At 45.1% G+C, this 22,937-nt stretch overlaps 1 protein-coding gene across 1 annotated transcript; it reads right to left on the reverse strand.

The window, feature by feature from the left end:
- Positions 1–449: 449 nt before the first annotated feature.
- Positions 450–22,908, reverse strand: LOC124124724 (dynactin subunit 6-like). The gene is made up of 8 exons (XM_046487963.2): positions 22,776–22,908; positions 20,626–20,690; positions 18,572–18,677; positions 15,652–15,722; positions 11,167–11,214; positions 9,848–9,990; positions 8,187–8,298; positions 450–2,431 (listed from the first exon to the last, which is right to left on the reverse strand). The coding sequence occupies exons 1-7, from the start codon at positions 22,793–22,795 to the stop codon at positions 8,206–8,208; spliced, it is 546 nt and encodes a 181-aa protein (XP_046343919.1). The 5' UTR covers positions 22,796–22,908; the 3' UTR covers positions 450–2,431; positions 8,187–8,205.
- Between the last annotated feature and the right edge of the window lie 29 nt (positions 22,909–22,937).

Consider the following 22,937-nt stretch of genomic DNA (forward strand, 5'->3'; position numbering starts at 1 on the left):
GGTTGGGTTTAACGCCTGCTTTTAACAGTATTCCAGTTATATCACGCCGTGTCATCTTAATGTGGGAGGAAAGCCCGAAGTGATGTAGTTCTCAGAAGTTTACCACTTCGGTGAAACCCACGAGCACGGGTATGGTGCTGACAAACCTAGAAACATAATCAGGGCGAACCAGGGTTCCAACCCACAATCATAGGTATCTGGCGTGCCCAAGGGACGCAACTCTGCACAGCGAATCGCGGCACCTTAGACGATTGGGCCACCTGTGCCCCCCTGTGGTCTTAGAAAAGCATAATTGTCTAACGACGTCAACAATCTTCAGCTATGACGTCATATCGAGTGTGACGTCATAAACACCCCCAAATTATGGACCACGCTCCACTGCAAAGAAGTTTCAGCTGAAAAAAGGAAAATATCCATTCTCATCCCTGAACACAACAAAGACGTTTGGATGTATTAATTTTAAAGTTTAATGAAGCAGTTGTTTTTTATCCTTTGACCATTACCGTTAACTTACAAATAAGTTATAAATCAAGCAAGACAGAACACTGAAAAGCTGGGGGACCTACACTCTCCATTCCTTGGCGTTCAAGTGCCGATCTTTTTGGAAATGAAGGCATCCGATTTGTGATTGGTCAATTGGCTTTCAGGAATCAAGTAACAAAATGTATCACCAAGTGAGTTTTACTGCTGTTACTCCTTTATTTTTAGTGTACCAGATCCCATATAAATTTTTTTGAATGTATAAATGTTTAGAATACTTTGAAAAGGGATGTGCAGAACTTTGCACCCCGATAGTTATTTCCCTTGTTTGCCAGGTACAAACTGCGCCATGTTCAACAGACTCTGGACACAACATCTTGGATGGATTTGTATCAGATATGATATCCAAAAAATCCATATGGACCCATAAAATTTGTGTCATATCAGCACTAAAACTTGGAACGAAAAGAGTTAAATATACATAAAACAGACCAGCATCGATCCTCAAAACAACAAATAATTTCAAATACAAAAATGTAAGTAATGCAAATCTGTGACGAGGAAGCTACACTAAGTTACACAAAGTTACCATACAGAGTGAAATCTTTGGTGAAATGCAATCTCATTAAAATCAGGTCTAAGTTCTTGCTGCCGCTAAACAAAGATCTGAGGACAACCCATTACGGGTCACGTCAGAATGACCTTTCGCAAACTTTGACCAACCACTGAAATAATTACAATAAGTCGATATCAGCCAATTAGAAAGCAGCTTTCTCGAGACTTTAAGGCACTTGTTTCAACCTTGTGACTCTATTTCAGACTACGCTTGAAAAATATGTTGACAAAGTTCTCAATTAAAATTTTGAAATCTGAACAAACATTCCGGAATGTCTAATATATGGTTGAGATAGTATGGCAGGGCTTCCCACGTACTGTGCAACGCCTCCTCCGACCAAATCAGTTGTACGGACGTAACTGTCGTTCAGAACACACCGTGTTAACGTTTTCATGGTTGCATGATTAGAAAACACAACCCGACTGCCACTTTCGCGATCTGGTAAATGACGCTTTGATTGGTCGGATGAAAGGTTGTTCTGACGTGACCCGTAATGGGATGTCCTCAGATCTTTGTTTAGCGATAGAACTAAGATCTGATTTTGATGAGATTAAGTGAAATGGCTCCAGTCTTATTTTCGTTCAACAAAGAATTCATGTAACAGTTTTAAGATGAATAATGAATAACATAACAAATTAAACGCCCCGTACAGTGAACACTGTCACTTCTGGTATACTAGTATAGATTTCTGAAGTCGAGGCAGTTGCTACAGCAGCTTGACATAGACGACCAGATCCGAAAGCCACAATAGACAAAAAATAAAAATAGTTTAACATCCTGACATTTCGCTATTACTCCTGTAAAGAACATACAAATTGCTAGGCATAACTTGATATTTTATATTTTGGATTTAAATTAAAACAAAGTTGAAAAATCTTTCAAAAAACAGCTGAAGCATCCATCTTTTATTAAATATTAGATCAATTAAAATCCAAGAGTATGGTTTTACGCTGCTTTTAGCAATATTCCAGCAATATCACGGCGGGGGACACAAGAAATGGGCTTCACACATTGTACCCATGTCGGGAATCGAACCTGGGTCTTCGGCGTGACGAGCTAACGCTTTAACCACAAGGCTACCCAACCGCCCCTAAAATCCAAGAAACAGAAAGTACCTTTGTAGTATACTTAAAAAGACTAACATAATATATTTTGTAGTTGAGTTTATATCATACTCAGATTTCTTGAGTTGGCCTGTAACAGATGCGGAGACACACAGCAGAAATATTGCACATTATACTGGTGAAATGAAGGACTACAATAAATAATGTCATCGCCAAGTTTCTCTGAGATTCACGATGCTTGTCAGGTATCTTGAAATAAACACCAGGCCACCTGAAATCAGATAGAATATGCATGCAATTTGTTAATAATATTAATAATAATAAAAAGAAGAAGAAAAAAGAAGAAGAATGTGTGTACTCATATTGTGCTAAACTCTAATCTCACACAATGAGTGAATGAGTGAGTTGGGTTTAACGCTGCTTTTAACATTATTCCAGTTATATTGCGGCGTGTCAGCTTAATGTGGGAGGAAAGCCCGAAGTGATGCAGGTCTCAGACGTTTACCACTTCGGTGAAACCCACGAGCACGGGTATGGTGCTGACAAACCTAGAAACATAATCGGGGCGAACCGGGATTGGAACCCACAATCATAGGTTTCTGGCATGCCCAAGGGACGCAACTCTGCACAGCGAATCGCGGTGCCTTAGACGACTGGGCCACCGTGCCCCTATCTCACACAATGTGTATGCTCAATTCGACAACATTATTTTGTCATTTTCAGCTCCCTGGGGAGTATACAAGTCAAACTGCCTGTCAGGCACTAGAAGGTTGACAGCCACATTACCATCATAAATACACCAGGAAAAATGTTAAGTACCACGCAGATATTTTCGAATAATCCAAACATGTATCTTGGAAAAATGTGATGACATTGACCTCATTATAAATATCCGAGATTCTTTCAATACCTTATGAAATGTTGGGTATCTGATTGGCCGAAAAAGACCAGACAAACTGCAATGACAGCATGCACTGCAAAAAGGTTGGCACAGTGCCAACAATTTAACCAGATATTTGGTAGTGTTATTGCTTCATGAACAAGTATGGTTGGTGGGGAGACAAGTATGGGTGGCGGGGAGACAAGTATGGGTGATGGGGAGACAAGCATGGGTGGTGGGGAGACAAGTATGGGTGGTGGGGAGACAAGTATGGGTGGTGGGGAGACAAGCATGGGTTCTGGGGAGACAAGCATGGGTGGTGGGGAGACAAGTATGGGTGGCGGGGAGACAAGTATGGGTGGTATGGGTGGTGGGGAGACAAGTATGGGTGGTGGGGAGACAAGCATGGGTGGTGGGGAGACAAGTATGGGTGGTGGGGAGACAAGTATGGGTGGTGGGGAGACAAGCATGGGTTCTGGGGAGACAAGCATGGGTGGTGGGGAGACAAGCATGGGTGGTGGGGAGACAAGTATGGGTTCTGGGGAGACAAGTATGGGTGGTGGGGAGACAAGTATGGGTGGTGGGGAGACAAGCATGGGTGGTGGGGAGACAAGTATGGGTGGCGGGGAGACAAGTATGGGTGGTATGGGTGGTGGGGAGACAAGTATGGGTGGTGGGGAGACAAGCATGGGTGGTGGGGAGACAAGTATGGGTGGTGGGGAGACAAGTATGGGTGGTGGGGAGACAAGCATGGGTTCTGGGGAGACAAGCATGGGTGGTGGGGAGACAAGTATGGGTTCTGGGGAGACAAGTATGGGTTCTGGGGAGACAAGTATGGGTGGTGGGGAGACAAGTATGGGTGGTGGGGAGACAAGTATGGGTGGTGGGGTGGGTGATGGGGAGACAAGCATGGGTGGTAGGGTGGGTGGTGGGGAGACAAGCATGGGTGGTGGGGAGACAAGCATGGGTGGTGGGGAGACAAGTATGGGTGGTGGGGAGACAAGTATGGGTGGTGGGGAGACAAGTATGGGTGGTGGGGAGACAAGTATGGGTGGTGGGGAGACAAGTATGGGTGGTGGGGAGACAAGTATGGGTGGTGGGGTGGGTGGTGGGGAGACAAGCATGGGTGGTAGGGTGGGTGGTGGGGAGACAAGCATGGGTGGTGGGGAGACAAGTATGGGTGGTGGGGAGACAAGTATGGGTGGTGGGGAGACAAGTATGGGTGGTGGGGAGACAAGTATGGGTGGTGGGGTGGGTGATGGGGAGACAAGCATGGGTGGTAGGGTGGGTGGTGGGGAGACAAGCATGGGTGGTGGGGAGACAAGCATGGGTGGTGGGGAGACAAGTATGGGTGGTGGGGTGGGTGGTGGGGAGACAAGCATGGGTGGTGGGGAGACAAGTATGGCTGGGGGGAATACAGGTATGGGTGGTGGGGAGACAAGCATGGGTGGTGGGGAGACAAGTATGGCTGGGGGGAATACAGGTATGGGTGGTGGGGAGACAAGCATGGGTGGTGGGGAGACAAGCATGGGTGGTGGGGAGACAAGTATGGGTGGTGGGGAGACAAGTATGGGTGGTGGGGAGACAAGCATGGGTGGTGGGGAGACAAGTATGGGTGGTGGGGAGACAAGCATGGGTGGTGGGGAGACAAGTATGGGTGGTGGGGAGACAAGCATGGGTGGTGGGGAGACAAGTATGGGTGGTAGGGAGACAAGCATGGGTGGTGGGGAGACAAGCATGGGTGGTGGGGAGACAAGCATGGGTGGTAGGGAGACAAGCATGGGTGGTGGGGAGACAAGTATGGGTGGTAGGGAGACAAGTATGGGTGGTGGGGAGACAAGTATGGGTGGTAGGGAGACAAGTATGGGTGGTGGGGAGACAAGTATGGGTGGTGGGGAGACAAGTATGGGTGGTGGGGAGACAAGTATGGGTGGTGGGGAGACAAGTATGGGTGGTGGGGAGACAAGTATGGGTTCTGGGGAGACAAGTATGGGTTCTGGGGAGACAAGTATGGGTTCTGGGGAGACAAGTATGGGTGGTGGGGAGACAAGCATGGGTGGTGGGGAGACAAGTATGGGTTCTGGGGAGACAAGTATGGGTTCTGGGGAGACAAGTATGGGTGGTGGGGAGACAAGTATGGGTGGTGGGGAGACAAGCATGGGTGGTGGGGAGACAAGCATAGGTTCTGGGGAGACAAGCATGGGTGTGGGAATACAGGTATGGGTGGTGGGGAGACAAGTATGGGTGGTGGGGAGACAAGTATGGGTGGTGGGGAGACAAGTATGGGTGGTGGGGAGACAAGTATGGGTTCTGGGGAGACAAGTATGGGTGGTGGGGAGACAAGTATGGGTGGTGGGGAGACAAGTATGGGTGGTGGGGAGACAAGCATGGGTGGTGGGGAGACAAGTATGGGTGGTGGGGAGACAAGTATGGGTGGTGGGGAGACAAGCATGGGTGGTGGGGAGACAAGTATGGGTGGTATGGGTGGTGGGGAGACAAGTATGGGTGGTGGGGAGACAAGTATGGGTGGTGGGGAGACAAGCATGGGTGGTGGGGAGACAAGTATGGGTGGTGGGGAGACAAGTATGGGTTCTGGGGAGACAAGTATGGGTGGTGGGGAGACAAGTATGGGTGGTGGGGAGACAAGTATGGGTGGTGGGGAGACAAGCATGGGTGGTGGGGAGACAAGTATGGGTGGTGGGGAGACAAGTATGGGTGGTGGGGAGACAAGCATGGGTGGTGGGGAGACAAGTATGGGTGGTATGGGTGGTGGGGAGACAAGCATGGGTGGTGGGGAGACAAGTATGGGTGGTATGGGTGGTGGGGAGACAAGCATGGGTGGTGGGGAGACAAGTATGGGTGGTATGGGTGGTGGGGAGACAAGCATGGGTGGTGGGGAGACAAGTATGGGTGGTGGGGAGACAAGTATGGGTGGTATGGGTGGTGGGGAGACAAGCATGGGTGGTGGGGAGACAAGCATGGGTGGTGGGGAGACAAGTATGGGTGGTATGGGTGGTGGGGAGACAAGCATGGGTGGTGGGGAGACAAGCATGGGTGGTGGGGAGACAAGCATGGGTGGTGGGGAGACAAGCATGGGTGGTGGGGAGACAAGCATGGGTGTGAGAGAGACAAGTATGGGTGGTGGGGAGACAAGTATGGGTGGTGGGGAGACAAGCATGGGTGTGAGAGAGACAAGTATGGGTGGTGGGGAGACAAGTATGGGTGGTGGGGAGACAAGCATGGGTGTGAGAGAGACAAGTATGGGTGGTGGGGAGACAAGTATGGGTGGTGGGGAGACAAGCATGGGTGTGAGAGAGACAAGCATGGGTGGTGGGGAGACAAGTATGGGTGTGAGAGAGACAAGTATGGGTGGTGGGGAGACAAGCATGGGTGTGAGAGAGACAAGCATGGGTGGTGGGGAGACAAGTATGGGTGGTGGGGAGACAAGCATGGGTGGTGGGGAGACAAGCATGGGTGTGAGAGAGACAAGTATGGGTGGTGGGGAGACAAGTATGGGTGGTGGGGAGACAAGTATGGGTGTGAGAGAGACAAGCATGGGTGGTGGGGAGACAAGTATGGGTGTGAGAGAGACAAGTATGGGTGGTGGGGAGACAAGCATGGGTGTGAGAGAGACAAGTATGGGTGTGAGAGAGACAAGCATGGGTGTGAGAGAGACAAGTATGGGTGGTGGGGAGACAAGCATGGGTGGTGGGGAGACAAGCATGGGTGGTGGGGAGACAAGCATGGGTGGTGGGGAGACAAGTATGGGTGTGAGAGAGACAAGTATGGGTGTGAGAGAGACAAGTATGGGTGGTGGGGAGACAAGTATGGGTGGTGGGGAGACAAGTATGGGTGTGAGAGAGACAAGTATGGGTGTGAGAGAGACAAGCATGGGTGGTGGGGAGACAAGTATGGGTGTGAGAGAGACAAGTATGGGTGGTGGGGAGACAAGCATGGGTGTGAGAGAGACAAGTATGGGTGGTGGGGAGACAAGCATGGGTGTGAGAGAGACAAGTATGGGTGGTGGGGAGACAAGTATGGGTGGTGGGGAGACAAGCATGGGTGTGAGAGAGACAAGCATGGGTGGTGGGGAGACAAGTATGGGTGGTGGGGAGACAAGCATGGGTGGTGGGGAGACAAGCATGGGTGTGAGAGAGACAAGCATGGGTGGTGGGGAGACAAGCATGGGTGTTATAGAGACAAGTATGGGTGGTGGGGAGACAAGTATGGGTGGTGGGGAGACAAGCATGGGTGGTGGGGAGACAAGTATGGGTGGTGGGGAGACAAGCATGGGTGTGAGAGAGACAAGCATGGGTGGTGGGGAGACAAGCATGGGTGTTATAGAGACAAGTATGGGTGGTGGGGAGACAAGTATGGGTGGTGGGGAGACAAGCATGGGTGTGAGAGAGACAAGCATGGGTGGTGGGGAGACAAGCATGGGTGTTATAGAGACAAGTATGGGTGGTGGGGAGACAAGTATGGGTGGTGGGGAGACAAGCATGGGTGGTGGGGAGACAAGTATGGGTGGTGGGGAGACAAGCATGGGTGTGAGAGAGACAAGCATGGGTGGTGGGGAGACAAGCATGGGTGTGAGAGAGACAAGTATGGGTGGTGGGGAGACAAGCATGGGTGGTGGGGAGACAAGCATGGGTGTGAGAGAGACAAGTATGGGTGGTGGGGAGACAAGTATGGGTGGTGGGGAGACAAGTATGGGTGTGAGAGAGACAAGCATGGGTGGTGGGGAGACAAGTATGGGTGTGAGAGAGACAAGTATGGGTGGTGGGGAGACAAGCATGGGTGTGAGAGAGACAAGTATGGGTGGTGGGGAGACAAGTATGGGTGGTGGGGAGACAAGCATGGGTGTTATAGAGACAAGTATGGGTGGTGGGGAGACAAGTATGGGTGGTGGGGAGACAAGTATGGGTGGTGGGGAGACAAGTATGGGTGGTGGGGAGACAAGTATGGGTGTTATAGAGACAAGTATGGGTGGTGGGGAGACAAGCATGGGTGTTTTAGAGACAAGTATGGGTGTTATAGAGACAAGTATGGGTGGTGGGGAGACAAGCATGGGTGGTGGGGAGACAAGCATGGGTGTTATAGAGACAAGTATGGGTTCTGGGGACCTACTCTGCCCTCACATCCTCACCTTCAATATCCTATTCACTTCAGCGTTGTGGAGTGCCCATCTTGGCTGGTTTCTTCAGGTAGTGGTAGTTAGGCAGGATTTTAGCTAGAAAGTCGATCTGTAGTGTCTGTGCCTGAAATTAACATATTGACATATTGTCATGACGCCTGTACAAGCCACCACCACATAGCTGGAATATTGACGAGTGCTGTGTTAAACAAAATGTAAAAAGAAAAAAAACACAAAAAAGACAAGTTTGACTGTAAGAAGAGCTGAAAAAGGGCTGTTTAATATCAAGTTAAATTTAATCAGAAGACTTTGTGGAAAGTTAATGAAATTGTACATTTTGAAATTGTTTTGAATATCTATGACTTTTTTAGGGAACTATTAAAACTTATAAAACAATCATCACAGACAACCACAACATGGGCACGTTGGTGACAAACCAAAGATCATAACCAGGCCAAATATCGGATTTGAACCCTCAACAATAAGCCCCATATCTCAGATTTGAAACCTTAACAATAAGCCCCATATCTCAGATTTGAAACCTTAACAATAAGCCCCATATCTCAGATTTGAACCCTCAACAATAAGCCCCATATCTCAGATTTGAACCCTCAACAATAAGCCCCATATCTCAGATTTGAATCCTCAACAATAAGCCCCATATCTCAGATTTGAACCCTCAACAATAAGCCCCATATCTCAGATTTGAAACCCTAACAATAAGCCCCATATCTCAGATTTGAATCCTCAACAATAAGCCCCATATCTCAGAGTTGAATCCTCAACAATAAGCCCCATATCTCAGCCTTCAATCCGCAACAACCAGGCCAAATCTATGAGTATGTTATAACGCAGCTCTTGGCATCCTTCCTCCTTCAGACATGGGAGGACATCACCAATGTGGGCTATTGATAGCTACAACACTGCCCACCACTGATGGGAATAGCCGTGCATTGGAAATAAATATACCGTATTCAACGTGATAAGCGCCCTGCTCTAATAAGCGCCCAGGGCGATATTTGCTAATATATTGGCTAGTGAACAATCCCAATTAGCACCCTTCAGATTGATCAATGTACACAAGACTTATTTATTCGTGTATAATACGCACTCGTGTGTTATATGCAACCTTAATTACGGACAGTTAAATTATGGAAAAATATATCTGTTGTGTACAATACGCACAGACTTTTCTTTTGTATCATTTCAAGCTGTCAGCATAAATCACGAAATTTAGATCTTTCAACTCTTTCACCAAAATTATATCCTAATAAGAGCCCCCTATTTCTAATTTTGAGAGTGCCCTTGGCGCTTATGTTCAGATTGAAAATATTGTTCCTATCAAGCCAGAGAACTTCATTCACAGTAATGATCTTTCTTGCGAGTATAAATCAGCTGTCTTGGAACAAAACACAGTTGGGTCTCCTCAGACTTAAACTGTATGGTAAGGATGATGAGAGATGGTAGTATCTGTCCATCATTATATCTCAAGGTGGCTTTGTGTCATCACTGGAGACAGTTTGTAGTGCATTGTGGCATCCTATGTGTCAAAGACTTACAAATAGGCTGAAAGATAGGTACCAAGGTACGACTCCTATCTAACCCAATCATCCAGTGTTCTCTTGTCTAAAATGCTACTTTAATGTTTGATTGACAAAGAACTTTCAACTGACCGGTGGTCGCTCCCTCTGTGTCCGGCGTTCACAATTCGACCCATGGATGACCGTGTTCTCCGGGAGCTTTTCGTTACTGGTCACATGACACAGACCCCCCACAATGCACCCTGATGTCAGCTCCACCTGGCGGCCAACTTTGGCTGAAATCAAATAGTCCAATCAATATTCTGCAATATAGCCTGAGTGGGCGGGTGGCTGCTTGTACTATTTCAGGAATAATACCGATTTTATAGTGCTAGTCCACTCAGATACCATGTCGCAGTTTTACATGAATAGTGAGTGAGTGAGTGAGTTGGGTTTAACGCCGCTTTTAACATTATTCCAGTTATATCATGGCGTGTCAGCTTAATGTGGGAGGAAAGCCCGAAGTGATGCAGGTCTTAGAAGTTTACCACTTCGGTGAAACCCACGAGCACGGGTATGGTGCTGACAAACCTAGAAACATAATCGGGGTGAACCGGGATTCGAACCCACAATCATAGGTTTCTGGCGTGTCCAGGGGACGCAACTCTGCACAGCGATTTACATGAATACCCTACTCAGACCAAGTGTACAGGCTCTGAGCCAACCAGTGCTTGCTTTAGCCCATTAATACCGAGTCAGGCAGGGTAACAACAAGTACCATCTTTTAACTTCTTTTGGTATGATGCAGCCAGGTATCGAACCCACCACCGTCTTCACTCCGGGCAGACGCTCTACCACTAGACCACGGAAGCGGTCCAATCAGCAGAAACCTATGTTTGGTTGGTTGGTTTGTTGTTTAACGCCGCACTCAGCAATATTCCAGCTATATGACAGCGGTCTGTAAATAATAGACTCTGGACCTGACAATCCAGTGATTGATATCATGAGCATCGATCCACGCAATTGGAATCAATGACATGCATCAACAAATCAGGGAGCCTGACAACCCGATCCCGTTAGTCGCCTCTTACGACAAGCATAGTCGCCTTTTACGGCAAGCATGGGTTGCTGAAGACCTATTCTAGCCCGGATCTTCACGGGTCAGAAACCTATGAACAGGACAAAGTCTGCATAATTTAAGAAACGACCAAACCCTTTTGAAATTATGGATGGAGATTTTCAAATATTTTCAAACAAATGAGAACTAGACCACAACACATTTTGGACATATTACAACCCTAAATGTACATATTGAAGCTCCAAAGAGCAAAAAGCTGAATTTATCGGTTTTCAGGAAACATTTTCTTGATTTGCACATGATAAAGCTTTTGACCCTATCTGATTTTCTCAGGTGATGTAATAAGAACAATTCGGACATTTGGTTCAAAAATCCTCTGGTATCACAGACTCACCTTTCGACTCCACAATGTTGTGATCTCCGATTTTCATACTCTCAACATCTTGGGTCAGTTAAGGAAAAGAAATACAATATGAACATGTCAGGATTGAATGGACCTCAGTGAGTGAGTGAATAAATGCCACAGTGAACAATACTCCAGCTATATCATTCAATGATCATTGTCTTACCTCCAAATGGCAAGAAAGCCACCAGCATACCTTATCAATCCATACAACCCACAAAGATCACTTCCATCAGGAGATATACACCTTTTGGCTGTTCCACACTATAAACTAAAAGGCTGTGGATAGAGGCCTTTCAGCACAACTGGGCCTTGTCTCTGGAATAATCTTCCTATTCATATCAGACTTTCAAAAACGTATGAATCTTTCAAATCACAACTCAAAACACATATTTTCAATGAAGCAAACAACTTGCATGAGGCGGGTATGGCAGTGGAGAAACTGTACCACGCACCACTTCACTACAGCTATCTGTAGGAATTGATTTATTGTTTAACTGTAGCGCTTTGCGGCATATAAGTACACATCATCATCATCATTATCAATATTATTTTTATTTTTATTTTTATTATTATTATTATTATTATTGCTTGTTCATGTATATGACAGGCAAGCCAGTGGCTGATAGCATGAGGCAATAATCAATGTCATTTAGTTATCAGATTTACTTGGGTCCATCTATCTGCAAGTCCTGGGGACATAATCTTGTCTCATGGGTCTCATGGTACATATTATTCATTTTCAATTTTTATGCGCATAGGATGCAATATTTTCAGCTTGGCCAAACCCTTCAATCATTAATTTCAGAATGAACTCCCTCATTGCCACCTTCAAGTGGTCTCCTCAGACTTAAACTGTATGGTAAGGATGATGAGAGATGGTAGTATCTGTCCATCATTGTATCTCATGGTGGGTTTGTGTCATCACTGGAGACAGTTCTAAACTCAGTTGGGTACCCTTGCACTTCTACAAGACAAGTGGGTACCCTTGCACTTCTACAAGTCAAGTGGGAACCCTTGTCACTTCTACAAGACAAGTGGGTATCCTTGTCACTTCTGAAAGTCAAGTGGGAACCCTTGTCACTTCTACAAGTCAAGTGGGTATCCTTGTCACTTCTACAAGACAAGTGGGAACCCTTGTCACTTCTACAAGTCAAGTGGTATCCTTGTCACTTCTACAAGACAAGTGGGAACCCTTGTCACTTCTACAAGTCAAGTGGGTATCCTTGTCACTTCTACAAGCGAGTGGGTACCCTTGTCACTTCTACAAGACAAGTGGGAACCCTTGTCACTTCTACAAGACAAGTGGGAACCCTTGTCACTTCTACAAGTCAAGTGGGTATCCTTGTCACTTCTACAAGCGAGTGGGTACCCTTGCCACTTCTACAAGTCAAGTGGGTACCCTTGTCACTTCTACAAGTCAAGTGGGAACCCTTGCCTCTTCTACAAGTCAAGTGGGAACCCTTGCCTCTTCTACAAGTCAAGTGGGTACCCTTGTCACTTCTACAAGACAAGTGGGTATCCTTGTCACTTCTACAAGCGAGTGGGTACCCTTGTCACTTCTACAAGTCAAGTGGGTACCATTGCCACCTCTACAAGTCAAGTGGGTATCCTTGTCACTTCTACAAGTCAAGTGGTACCCTTGTAACTTCTACAAGACAAGTGGGTATCCTTGTCACTTCTACAAGTCAAGTGGGTATCCTTGTCACTTCTACAAGTCAAGTGGTACCCTTGCCACTTCTACAAGACAAGTGGGTTACCTTGCCTCTTCTAAAAGTCAAGTGGGTACCCTTGTCACCTCTACAAGTCAAGTGGGTATCCTTGTCACCTCTACAAGTCAAGTGGGTATCCTTGTCACTTCTACAAGCGAGTGGGTACCCTTGCCACTTCTACAAGTCAAGTGGGTACCCTTGTCACTTCTACAAGTCAAGTGGGAACCCTTGCCTCTTCTACAAGTCAAGTGGGAACCCTTGCCTCTTCTACAAGTCAAGTGGGTACCCTTGTCACTTCTACAAGACAAGTGGGTATCCTTGTCACTTCTACAAGCGAGTGGGTACCCTTGTCACTTCTACAAGTCAAGTGGGTACCATTGCCACCTCTACAAGTCAAGTGGGTATCCTTGTCACTTCTACAAGTCAAGTGGTACCCTTGTAACTTCTACAAGACAAGTGGGTATCCTTGTCACTTCTACAAGTCAAGTGGGTATCCTTGTCACTTCTACAAGACAAGTGGGTACCCTTGCCTCTTCTACAAGTCAAGTGGGTACCCTTGTCACCTCTACAACTCAAGTGGGTACCCTTGTCACTTCTACAAGACAAGTGGGTATCCTTGTCACTTCTACAAGTCAAGTGGGTACCCTTGTCACTTCTACAAGTGAAGTGGTACCCTTGCCACTTCTACAAGTCAAGAGGGTACCATTGCCACCTCTACAAGTCAAGTGGGTATCCTTGTCACTTCTACAAGTCAAGTGGTACCCTTGTAACTTCTACAAGACAAGTGGGTATCCTTGTCACTTCTACAAGTCAAGTGGTTCCCTTGTCACTTCTACAAGTCAAGTGGGTACCATTGCCACCTCTACAGGTCAAGTGGGTATCCTTGCCACTTCTACAAGTCAAGTGGTACCAGGGTTACTGCTACAAGTCAAGTGGTACCAGGGTTACTGCTACAAGTCAAATGGTACCAGGGTAACTGCTACAAGTCAAGTGGTACCAGGGTTACTGCTACAAGTCAAGTGGTACCAGGGTTACTGCTACAAGTCAAGTGGTACCCTTGCCACTTCTACAAGTCAAGTGGGTACCCTTGTCACTTCTACAAGTCAAGTGGGTACCCTTGTCACTTCTACAAGTCAAGTGGGTACCCTTGTCACTTCTACAAGACAAGTGGGTACCCTTGCCACTTGTACAAGACAAGTGGGTACCCTTGCCACTTCTACAAGTCAAGTGGTACCAGGGTTACTGCTACAAGTCAAGTGGTACCAGGGTTACTGCTACAAGTCAAGTGGTACCAGGGTTACTGCTACAAGTCAAGTGGTACCAGGGTTACTGCTACAAGTCAAGTGGTACCCTTGCCACTTCTTCAAGTCAAGTGGTACCAGGGTTACTGCTACAAGTCAAGTGGTACCAGGGTTACTGCTACAAGTCAAGTGGTACCAGGGTTACTGCTACAAGTCAAGTGGTACCAGGGTTACTGCTACAAGTCAAGTGGTACCAGGGTTACTGCTACAAGTCAAGTGGTACCCTTGTCACTTCTACAAGTCAAGTGGTACCAGGGTTACTGCTACAAGTCAAGTGGTACCAGGGTTACTGCTACAAGTCAAGTGGTACCAGGGTTACTGCTACAAGTCAAGTGTTACCAGGGTAACTGCTACAAGCCAAGTGGTACCAGGGTTACTGCTACAAGTCAAGTGGTACCAGGGTTACTGCTACAAGTCAAGTGGTACCAGGGTTACTGCTACAAGTCAAGTGGTACCAGGGTTACTGCTACAAGTCAAGTGGTACCAGGGTTACTGCTACAAGTCAAGTGGTACCAGGGTTACTGCTACAAGTCAAGTGGTACCCTTGCCACTTCTACAAGTCAAGTGGGTACCCTTGTCACTTCTACAAGTCAAGTGGGTACCCTTGTCACTTCTACAAGTCAAGTGGGTACCCTTGCACTTCTACAAGTCAAGTGGGTACCCTTGCACTTCTACAAGACAAGTGGGTACCATTGCCACTTCTACAAGACAAGTGGGTACCCTTGCCACTTCTACAAGTCAAGTGGTACCAGGGTTACTGCTACAAGTCAAGTGGTACCAGGGTTACTGCTACAAGTCAAGTGGTACCAGGGTTACTGCTACAAGTCAAGTGGTACCCTTGCCACTTCTACAAGTCAAGTGGTACCAGGGTTACTGCTACAAGTCAAGTGGTACCCTTGCCACTTCTACAAGTCAAGTGGTACCAGGGTTACTGCTACAAGTCAAGTGGTACCAGGGTTACTGCTACAAGTCAAGTGGTACCAGGGTTACTGCTACAAGTCAAGTGGTACCAGGGTTACTGCTACAAGTCAAGTGGTACCAGGGTTACTGCTACAAGTCAAGTGGTACCAGGGTTACTCCTACAAGTCAAGTGGTACCCTTGCCACTTCTACAAGTCAAGTGGTACCAGGGTTACTGCTACAAGTCAAGTGGTACCCTTGCCACTTCTACAAGTCAAGTGGTACCAGGGTTACTGCTACAAGTCAAGTGGTACCAGGGTTACTGCCCTGTTTGTTATATTCCAGGCACATACTGGCAGCCTAAAACTATTCAAGTCTGAACCAGACAAAACAATGATTGATATATAGGCTCCGATCCATGTCATCGTGATACTATATCAACCAAGTCAACGAGCCTGACCACACGCTCCAGTAAGATGTATTGTATGTCAGGTGCATGAGCTGCGGGGTACCTGTTCTAACCCGACACTCACGCAGGGCTTGCCACTACTAGATAAAGGATACGTGCGCTGACTTCAAACACGTTGTTGTTGCCGATGATCATGACCTGCTGGTTGTGATCCTTCTCCTCGCATCTGCAACATCATCAACATCTGTAAACTCATTGGGGGGTGCCGACACAGGTTACAGGATTGTACCAACAGAAAGATCTTATATGAATAGGTACTTTGCATTCTCAACAATCTACCTACAGAACAAGATTGTGTAGTGTATCATGTTGACAACTTCTGAAGAATTATGTTGTTAGGATTAGAGTTAGCTATCTCACCTCTTTGAAACAATTGTTGCGAAATCCAATGTAATCTCATCTTCCCGAGGAAAGAGAGTTAACATCAGCTTCCCGAGGCAAGAGAGTTAACATCATCTTCCCGAGGCAAGAGTTAACATCATCTTCCCGAGGCAAGAGTTAACATCATCTTCCCGAGGCAAGAGAGTTAACATCATCTTCCCGAGGCAAGAGAGTTTACATCATCTTCCCGAGGCAAGAGTTAACATCATCTTCCCGAGGCAAGAGTTAAGATCATCTTCCCGAGGCAAGAGTTAACATCATCTTCCCGAGGCAAGAGTTAACATCATCTTCCCGAGGCAAGAGAGTTAACATCATCTTCCCGAGGCAAGAGAGTTAACATCATCTTCCCGAGGCAAGAGTTAACATCATCTTCCCGAGGTAAGAGTTAACATCATCTTCCCGAGGCAAGAGTTAACATCATCTTCCCGAGGCAAGAGTTAACATCATCTTCCCGAGGCAAGAGTTAACATCATCTTCCCGAGGGAAGAGTTAACATCATCTTCCCGAGGCAAGAGAGTTAACATCATCTTCCCGAGGCAAGAGAGTTAACATCATCTTCCCGAGGCAAGAGAGTTAACATCATCTTCCCGAGGAAAGAGAGTTAACATCATCTTCCCGAGGCAAGAGTTAACATCATCTTCCCGAGGCAAGAGTTAACATCATCTTCCCGAGGCAAGAGTTAACATCATCTTCCCGAGGCAAGAGTTCACATCATCTTCCCGAGGGAAGAGTTAACATCATCTTCCCGAGGCAAGAGAGTTAACATCATCTTCCCGAGGCAAGAGTTCACATCATCTTCCCGAGGCAAGAGTTAACATCATCTTCCCGAGGCAAGAGAGTTAACATCATCTTCCCGAGGCAAGAGTTAACATCATCTTCCCGAGGCAAGAGAGTTAACATCATCTTCCCGAGGGAAGAGTTAACATCATCTTCCCGAGGAAAGAGAGTTAACATCATCTTCCCGAGGCAAGAGAGTTAACATCATCTTCCCGAGGCAAGAGAGTTAACATCATCTTCCCGAGGAAAGAGAGTTAACATCATCTTCCCGAGGCAAGAGTTAACATCATATTCCCGAGGCAAGAGTTAAGATCATCTTCCCGAGGCAAGAGAGTTAACATCATCTTCCCGAGGAAAGAGAGTTAAGATCATCTTCCCGAGGCAAGAGTTAACATCATCTTCCCGAGGCAAGAGTTAACATCATCTCCCCGAGGCAAGAGTTAACATCATCTTCCCGAGGCAAGAGAGTTAACATCATCTTCCCGAGGCAAGAGAGTTAACATCATCTCCCCGAGGCAAGAGAGTTAACATCATCTTCCCGAGGCAAGAGAGTTAACATCATCTTCCCGAGGCAAGAGTTAACATCATCTTCCCGAGGCAAGAGTTAACATCATCTTCCCGAGGCAAGAGAGTTAACATCATCTTCCCGATGTCCAGTTTCCACCCTTGCCGAACTAGGCTGGTATTATGGAGTTACAGTTGGCTGGACTAACGAGTCTATGCATAGTCCAATCAAAATCACGCAAAAAACCTTGATTAAAAACAAGCAAAGATTTGGAAAATATCTTTTGACAACGAGTTGGCGGTGCACATGATTTGCAAATCCTGCAATCGACCGAAATCTGCACAACAGTTTACGAACCGGATTTCGATTTCGTTGCGCGATTTTAATTGGACTATGCATAGACTTGTTAGTCCAGCCAAAATGTAACTCCATAATACCAGCCTAGTTCGGCAAGGGTGGAAACTGGACTTTTAAAGTCAGTTATCATTCTTGCTTCCGGAAGATGATGTAATCAGATGTAAATCTGTATTTTCATTGAGTTTCATCTCATTCGAATGTCCGGCGCCCCAATGTACAAGACTTTGCTAGCCTAGGGCTGGTACAAATTTCCCAATTGCCCCATCGTTTTAACATTACAAGGGTATTTTATCATCAAGGGAGGGAGGGAGCGAGAGGAGAGAGAACTAGGTCCATCTGGTCCTGCTAACATTTCTTGAAAAGCACACTTTGCAATATTTCTAATTACTGTAAGCAATATTCCTTATCATCGGAGTGGATTGTTTTCACTTTGTAAGTATTAGCACACATGCAGCTATCTTCATTTATGAAAATTATCAATATGTTGTGATGCTATTTTAAAGGCCCACATGGCCTGACTTTTAAAACATCTGTAGCTAGCTAGAGATATAGATTTATCCTAAGGAAGGAGGCGCTTATACAGATATCAGTGAGTGAGTGAGTGAGTTATGTTTAACGCCGCTTTTAACAGTATTCCAGTTATATCACGGCGTGTCAGCTTAACGTGGGAGGAAAGCCCGAAGTGATGCAGTTCTCAGACGTTTACCACTTTGGTGAAACCCACGAGCAGGGGTATGGTGCTGACAAACCTAGAAACATAATCAGGGCGAACCGGGATTCGAACCCACAATCATAGGTTACTGGCATGCCCAAGAGACGCAACTCTGCACAGCGAATCGCAGCACCTCAGACGACTGCGCCACCCGTGACCCAACATTCTGTGGAAGGAAGTAACCTAACCATTGTTTTCCACAACACTTGTGGTCGACCTTTAAGTGGTGAGGACCATAGTTTGAAATCGTAGAAGTCTGGCTTCATCAATCACTTGTACCGACCTGTTGACGATCTCTACCAGCTCCTCCACAATGTTGAACTCGCCTATGATAATTGGTCCTGCCTCCGCAATTATCCGAGCTTTCGGATGGATCACGGTCCGTGTTCCTGCAAGATGAAACCACTCATTTCGTGACTCATGAAGGTTAGTTGTATTAGTATATTAAGCTTTTTGGAAGTTTTGTTTGTTGTTTAACACTGCACTCAGCAATATTCCAGCTAAATGACGGTGGTCTGTAAATAATCCAGTCTGGACCAGACAATCCAATGATTGACATCATGAGCATCAATCCACGCAATTGGGATACGATGACATGCATCAACCAAGTCAGCGAGCCTGACCACCCAATCCTGTTAGTCGCCTCATAGGACAAACATAGTCGCCTTTTACAGCAAGCATGGGTTGGTGAGGACCTATATTACATCGGACCTTCACGGGTCACTTGTTGGTAGTGATGTCATCGTACCACATATCATGTTACCAACGTATCTATAATTTTTTAATGTTTATACTATATTGATAAACATTTATGAATAGCGATACTAAAATTAATAATTCCCGGCCACAGAAACGATTACATTAATGATTACCACAGTTAAGACGGAAAATTCAATTTTAAACATATACTACTCAAAAGAAGTTAAGGATCACCTGATTCTTTCATATTACTATAGTTAATCTCTCATGTCATGACAGATTAACTTTACCATTATGAAAGAATCGGGTGATCCTTAACTTCTTTTGAGTAGTATATAATGGATCAGTCTATTTCACATAACATTAAGTTTGATTAATTACAGGTCTAGACACGACTTTTATATCTATACACATACCAAAAAATTAATTTTGTTAATAATTGATTTATACTGATATATTGTGATATTTTTGAGTTGACATATCAATACTAAACTTTCCAATCAACCTACTTTGTAGGTGCTGTCCCTTGTCTGACTAGTGGATCTAGCAACTGTTGTAGGTTAAGTAGCATCCCAGTTAACTCAATAGGATCCCGATCTGGGTTGGGTTGGTTTGTTGTTTAACGCCCCACTTAGCAGTGATTCCAGCTATATGACGGCGGTCTGTAAAATAATCGAGTCTGGACCAGACAATCCAGTGATTGATATCATGAGCATCGATCCACGCAATTGGGATCGATGGCTGAATCAACCAAGTCAGCGAGCCTGACCACCCGATCCCGTTAGTCGCCTTTTACGACAAGCGTAGTCGCCTCTTTCGGCAAGTATGGTTTGCTGAAGACCTATTCTACCCCGGAGATCTTCACGGGTCTCCCGATCAGGGAGGTGTGAACTGCTGAACCCTAACACTTTATTATGGCGTGGGTAAGGGCAATGTTTATAAAATTAGTGTTTCCAGTGTGCAAATCAAAAGATAGTGGCCTGTGGCCATCAACATTCTCATCAGTCTACAAAATAAGAAACTATGTCAGACCAATTGTCTATGATGATTCAATTGCAGAGATCATCATGATCATCACCATCCTTTAAATCTTTAATTCAAATTTGCATTCTTCATCAGACTTGAGGCCAAATATCGTCCTCTGAGCAGGTCTACACAAATCCCTGGTCAAGCAATGCAGAAGATAGACACTCACCAGAACGTTGAAACCCCCAAGAAAGGAATTGTGTTTGGACCAAACTATAGATCTCGCAGCTAAGGGACACAACTCTGTACTAAGTGCTCGTTTTTGTTTGTTTTTTGTTTAGTACTGCACTCAGCAATATATTCCAGCTATATGACGGCGGTCTTTAAACTAATCAAACATGGACCAGACAATCCAGTGATTGATATAATGAACATCAATCCACGCAATTGGGATACGATGAAATGTATCAACCAAGTCAGCGAGCCTGACCACCCGATCCCGTTTGACACCTCTTACAACAAGCATAGTCGCCTTTTACAGTAAGACCTATTCTACTCCGGTCCTTCACAGGTACAAAGTACTAGTATGTTGACAAGTAGCAGAGCATGTTTCCTTTCTGAATTTCTGGCCATTTAGGCCATGCTGATACACCTGTTTCCATGGTTACATACCAATAGTGATGTCTCCAACCAGCTCACACTCATCACAGATCACGGCACCCGGGGCTATCTTAACGCTGAAACATAACATGTTCTGCTTAACAAAAATATACAACAGAACACTTTGATGTGAGGCATCAACACAACAGCAACAAATTATCATGTCGTCCTTAAAATGACAAACAAATTAGACTTACAATGAAAATATTTTCCCATGTTTGATCAATACGGGCATGTTTAGAAAAATATGGGTTTCAATTAAATTTTTGTTTTACATCTTACACATGTTTTTGACAACTGTGCGATTACTGAATTGGATAAATATGGTCTTTCCACAGTAAACAAGTGCAATAGCCTATTCAGGCCACATGGTCACTGTGCATTCGTCACCACTCGCCCCTTTCCGTAACCTGCAAGAAGACTCGTCCCCCTATCGATGAATGTTATGTGCGAAAATACGACAAACCAATCAGAATGCGAGTATGATTTCAAATTTTTCTTCAAAGAATCCCTCAGAAATAACCTTTGATTTTACATATGTCTTGCATCTAAAAATATACTAAAGACACAGTTAAATGTGTTCAATCATACTGTATAATTCTGCACGTCCCGATGTGCTTTAAATTGCATCTGAAATATATATAATATATTGGGAAAATGTGTGAACGATTACGCAACGAGTTGACAATTGTTTTAGGTATGCCCGTTTGCGCTAAGACGGAACCTGGTCGCAAAAATGGCCACGAGAGGGGCACGAGTCGCTATTCAGCTTGTCCCGGAATAACACGAGTTGGTCACGAATGGGTCGCTGTGGTAACTGTTGCGATAAACTGGAGCATGGCACTGTCTCCCTCCCATTGTTGCGGTAAACTTTCAAACAAATTTCACGCATTTCAGGGTTTAAATAAAACTACGACTGAAAATCTAACAACATATCGAGAATGTTAAGGTAAAGTAGACCAAGTATTGAATATAAGGAGAGGTTTTGGATGTAAACTTCTTTATTATGAGGAACACAACATTTTGGAGTATATACTTACTCCTTCATGTGAATAAATGCTAGTTAATTGGCGCTGATCAGGGATTAGCAATGGACAAATGGAAGCCTATAGTTAACAGTTAAATAACATGATTGGTGATTAGCAATGGACAAATGGAAGCCAAAAGTTAACAGTGAATTAGTGCGATAGTGAGCGATCATGTCAAGAGAGATTCGGGCAAGTAGACTAGATGTGTATTGGCACAGATTATTAACCAATTATGTCTGCATCTTGGAAATAAGTGCTCTTGAAACTATTGCCATTTTATGGCTTTAGGGATGGCAATTTCATAGTCTGTATAAAGGGTGGGGGTCTGGGGCCTGGAATTTTATTGACAAAAATACATTGTACCTGAAAATTTGTGAAGAAAAGTTATTATGCTTCAAACCTTTGAAAAAAACCCAGACATTTCCTGCCACAAAAATAACATTGTTGCAATGTGTTTTTCTTCAAACAAAACTCGGGCTCGTAATTTTAAATAAAAAAAATACATGGTTTTGCAGGTGAAGCAGAAAAAATCTAATCTTGAAACAAAATACCTTGCATATTATCAGGAAATATGTAGTCTGTTCTCTTGATCATCAGTTGATCATGCCTATGTTTTTACAGTACATTTCCAAAGGACCATTTCATTCTTTTTCTGGCGAATTTACAGATATCAGTCACTTTTTTATTCAAAGAACCAAAGGCTAAGGAGAGAGTTGGGGGGAGTCTCTCCGAACGGAGAACCATACTTCCATAATTCCTCGTGTTGACAGCTCACCCTAAGCCTAAAGATCGAAGGGACACGTGTAAATAAAATATGCATTTTCCGACATCAAATATGTTTTCTTCCGATGTATATGTAGTTTTTTATGATACTTTGGGGTGTGTGTTAAAGATTCTGTAACCGCACGCGAGCTGCACCAACAGGATGCCAACGTCCTCATGATGTGCCAAAACAAGGTTTTTCGTGCCAGTAGACCTGTTACACAGCGCCTAAGAGTGAAACTTCGAACAGTATTCGGTTGAAATGTTTATCAGCTGTTTATTGAAATAACGATACATTTAAGTCCTGAATTGAAGATTAAAACCTTGAAAAATTAGGAATAGGTGCACAAATTGTTTCAAAATCTCAAATACCTTCCCCTGTTCGACGCCATTTTGGCCAAACTTCTAATCACATGACTTATTATGAGATTATTCCGTATTTCGGATAATTTACTCTTGACATAGTTTCAAATATTCCGAACTGTCATGTTTGTTTCATGTAATTATGAAATATGGCCTTATTTTAGCTATTTA

Source organism: Haliotis rufescens, unplaced genomic scaffold (genome assembly GCF_023055435.1).
Source record: "Haliotis rufescens isolate VD_foot unplaced genomic scaffold, xgHalRufe1.0.p SCAF_128, whole genome shotgun sequence".
Lineage (NCBI taxonomy): Eukaryota > Metazoa > Mollusca > Gastropoda > Lepetellida > Haliotidae > Haliotis > Haliotis rufescens.

What these genes read in the sequence shown, in the direction of transcription:
- LOC124124724 (XM_046487963.2), bottom strand. Translation starts at nt 22,795, where the DNA reads ATGGCGTCGAACAGGGGAAG. An exon ending in ATGGCGTCGAACAGGGGAAG is followed by an intron (nt 20,691 to 22,775) that starts GTATTTGAGATT and finishes GTTATGTTTCAG; the next exon opens with CGTTAAGATAGCCCCGGGTG. An exon ending in CAACATTGTGGAGTCGAAAG is followed by an intron (nt 9,991 to 11,166) that starts GTGAGTCTGTGA and finishes ATTTGATTTCAG; the next exon opens with CCAAAGTTGGCCGCCAGGTG.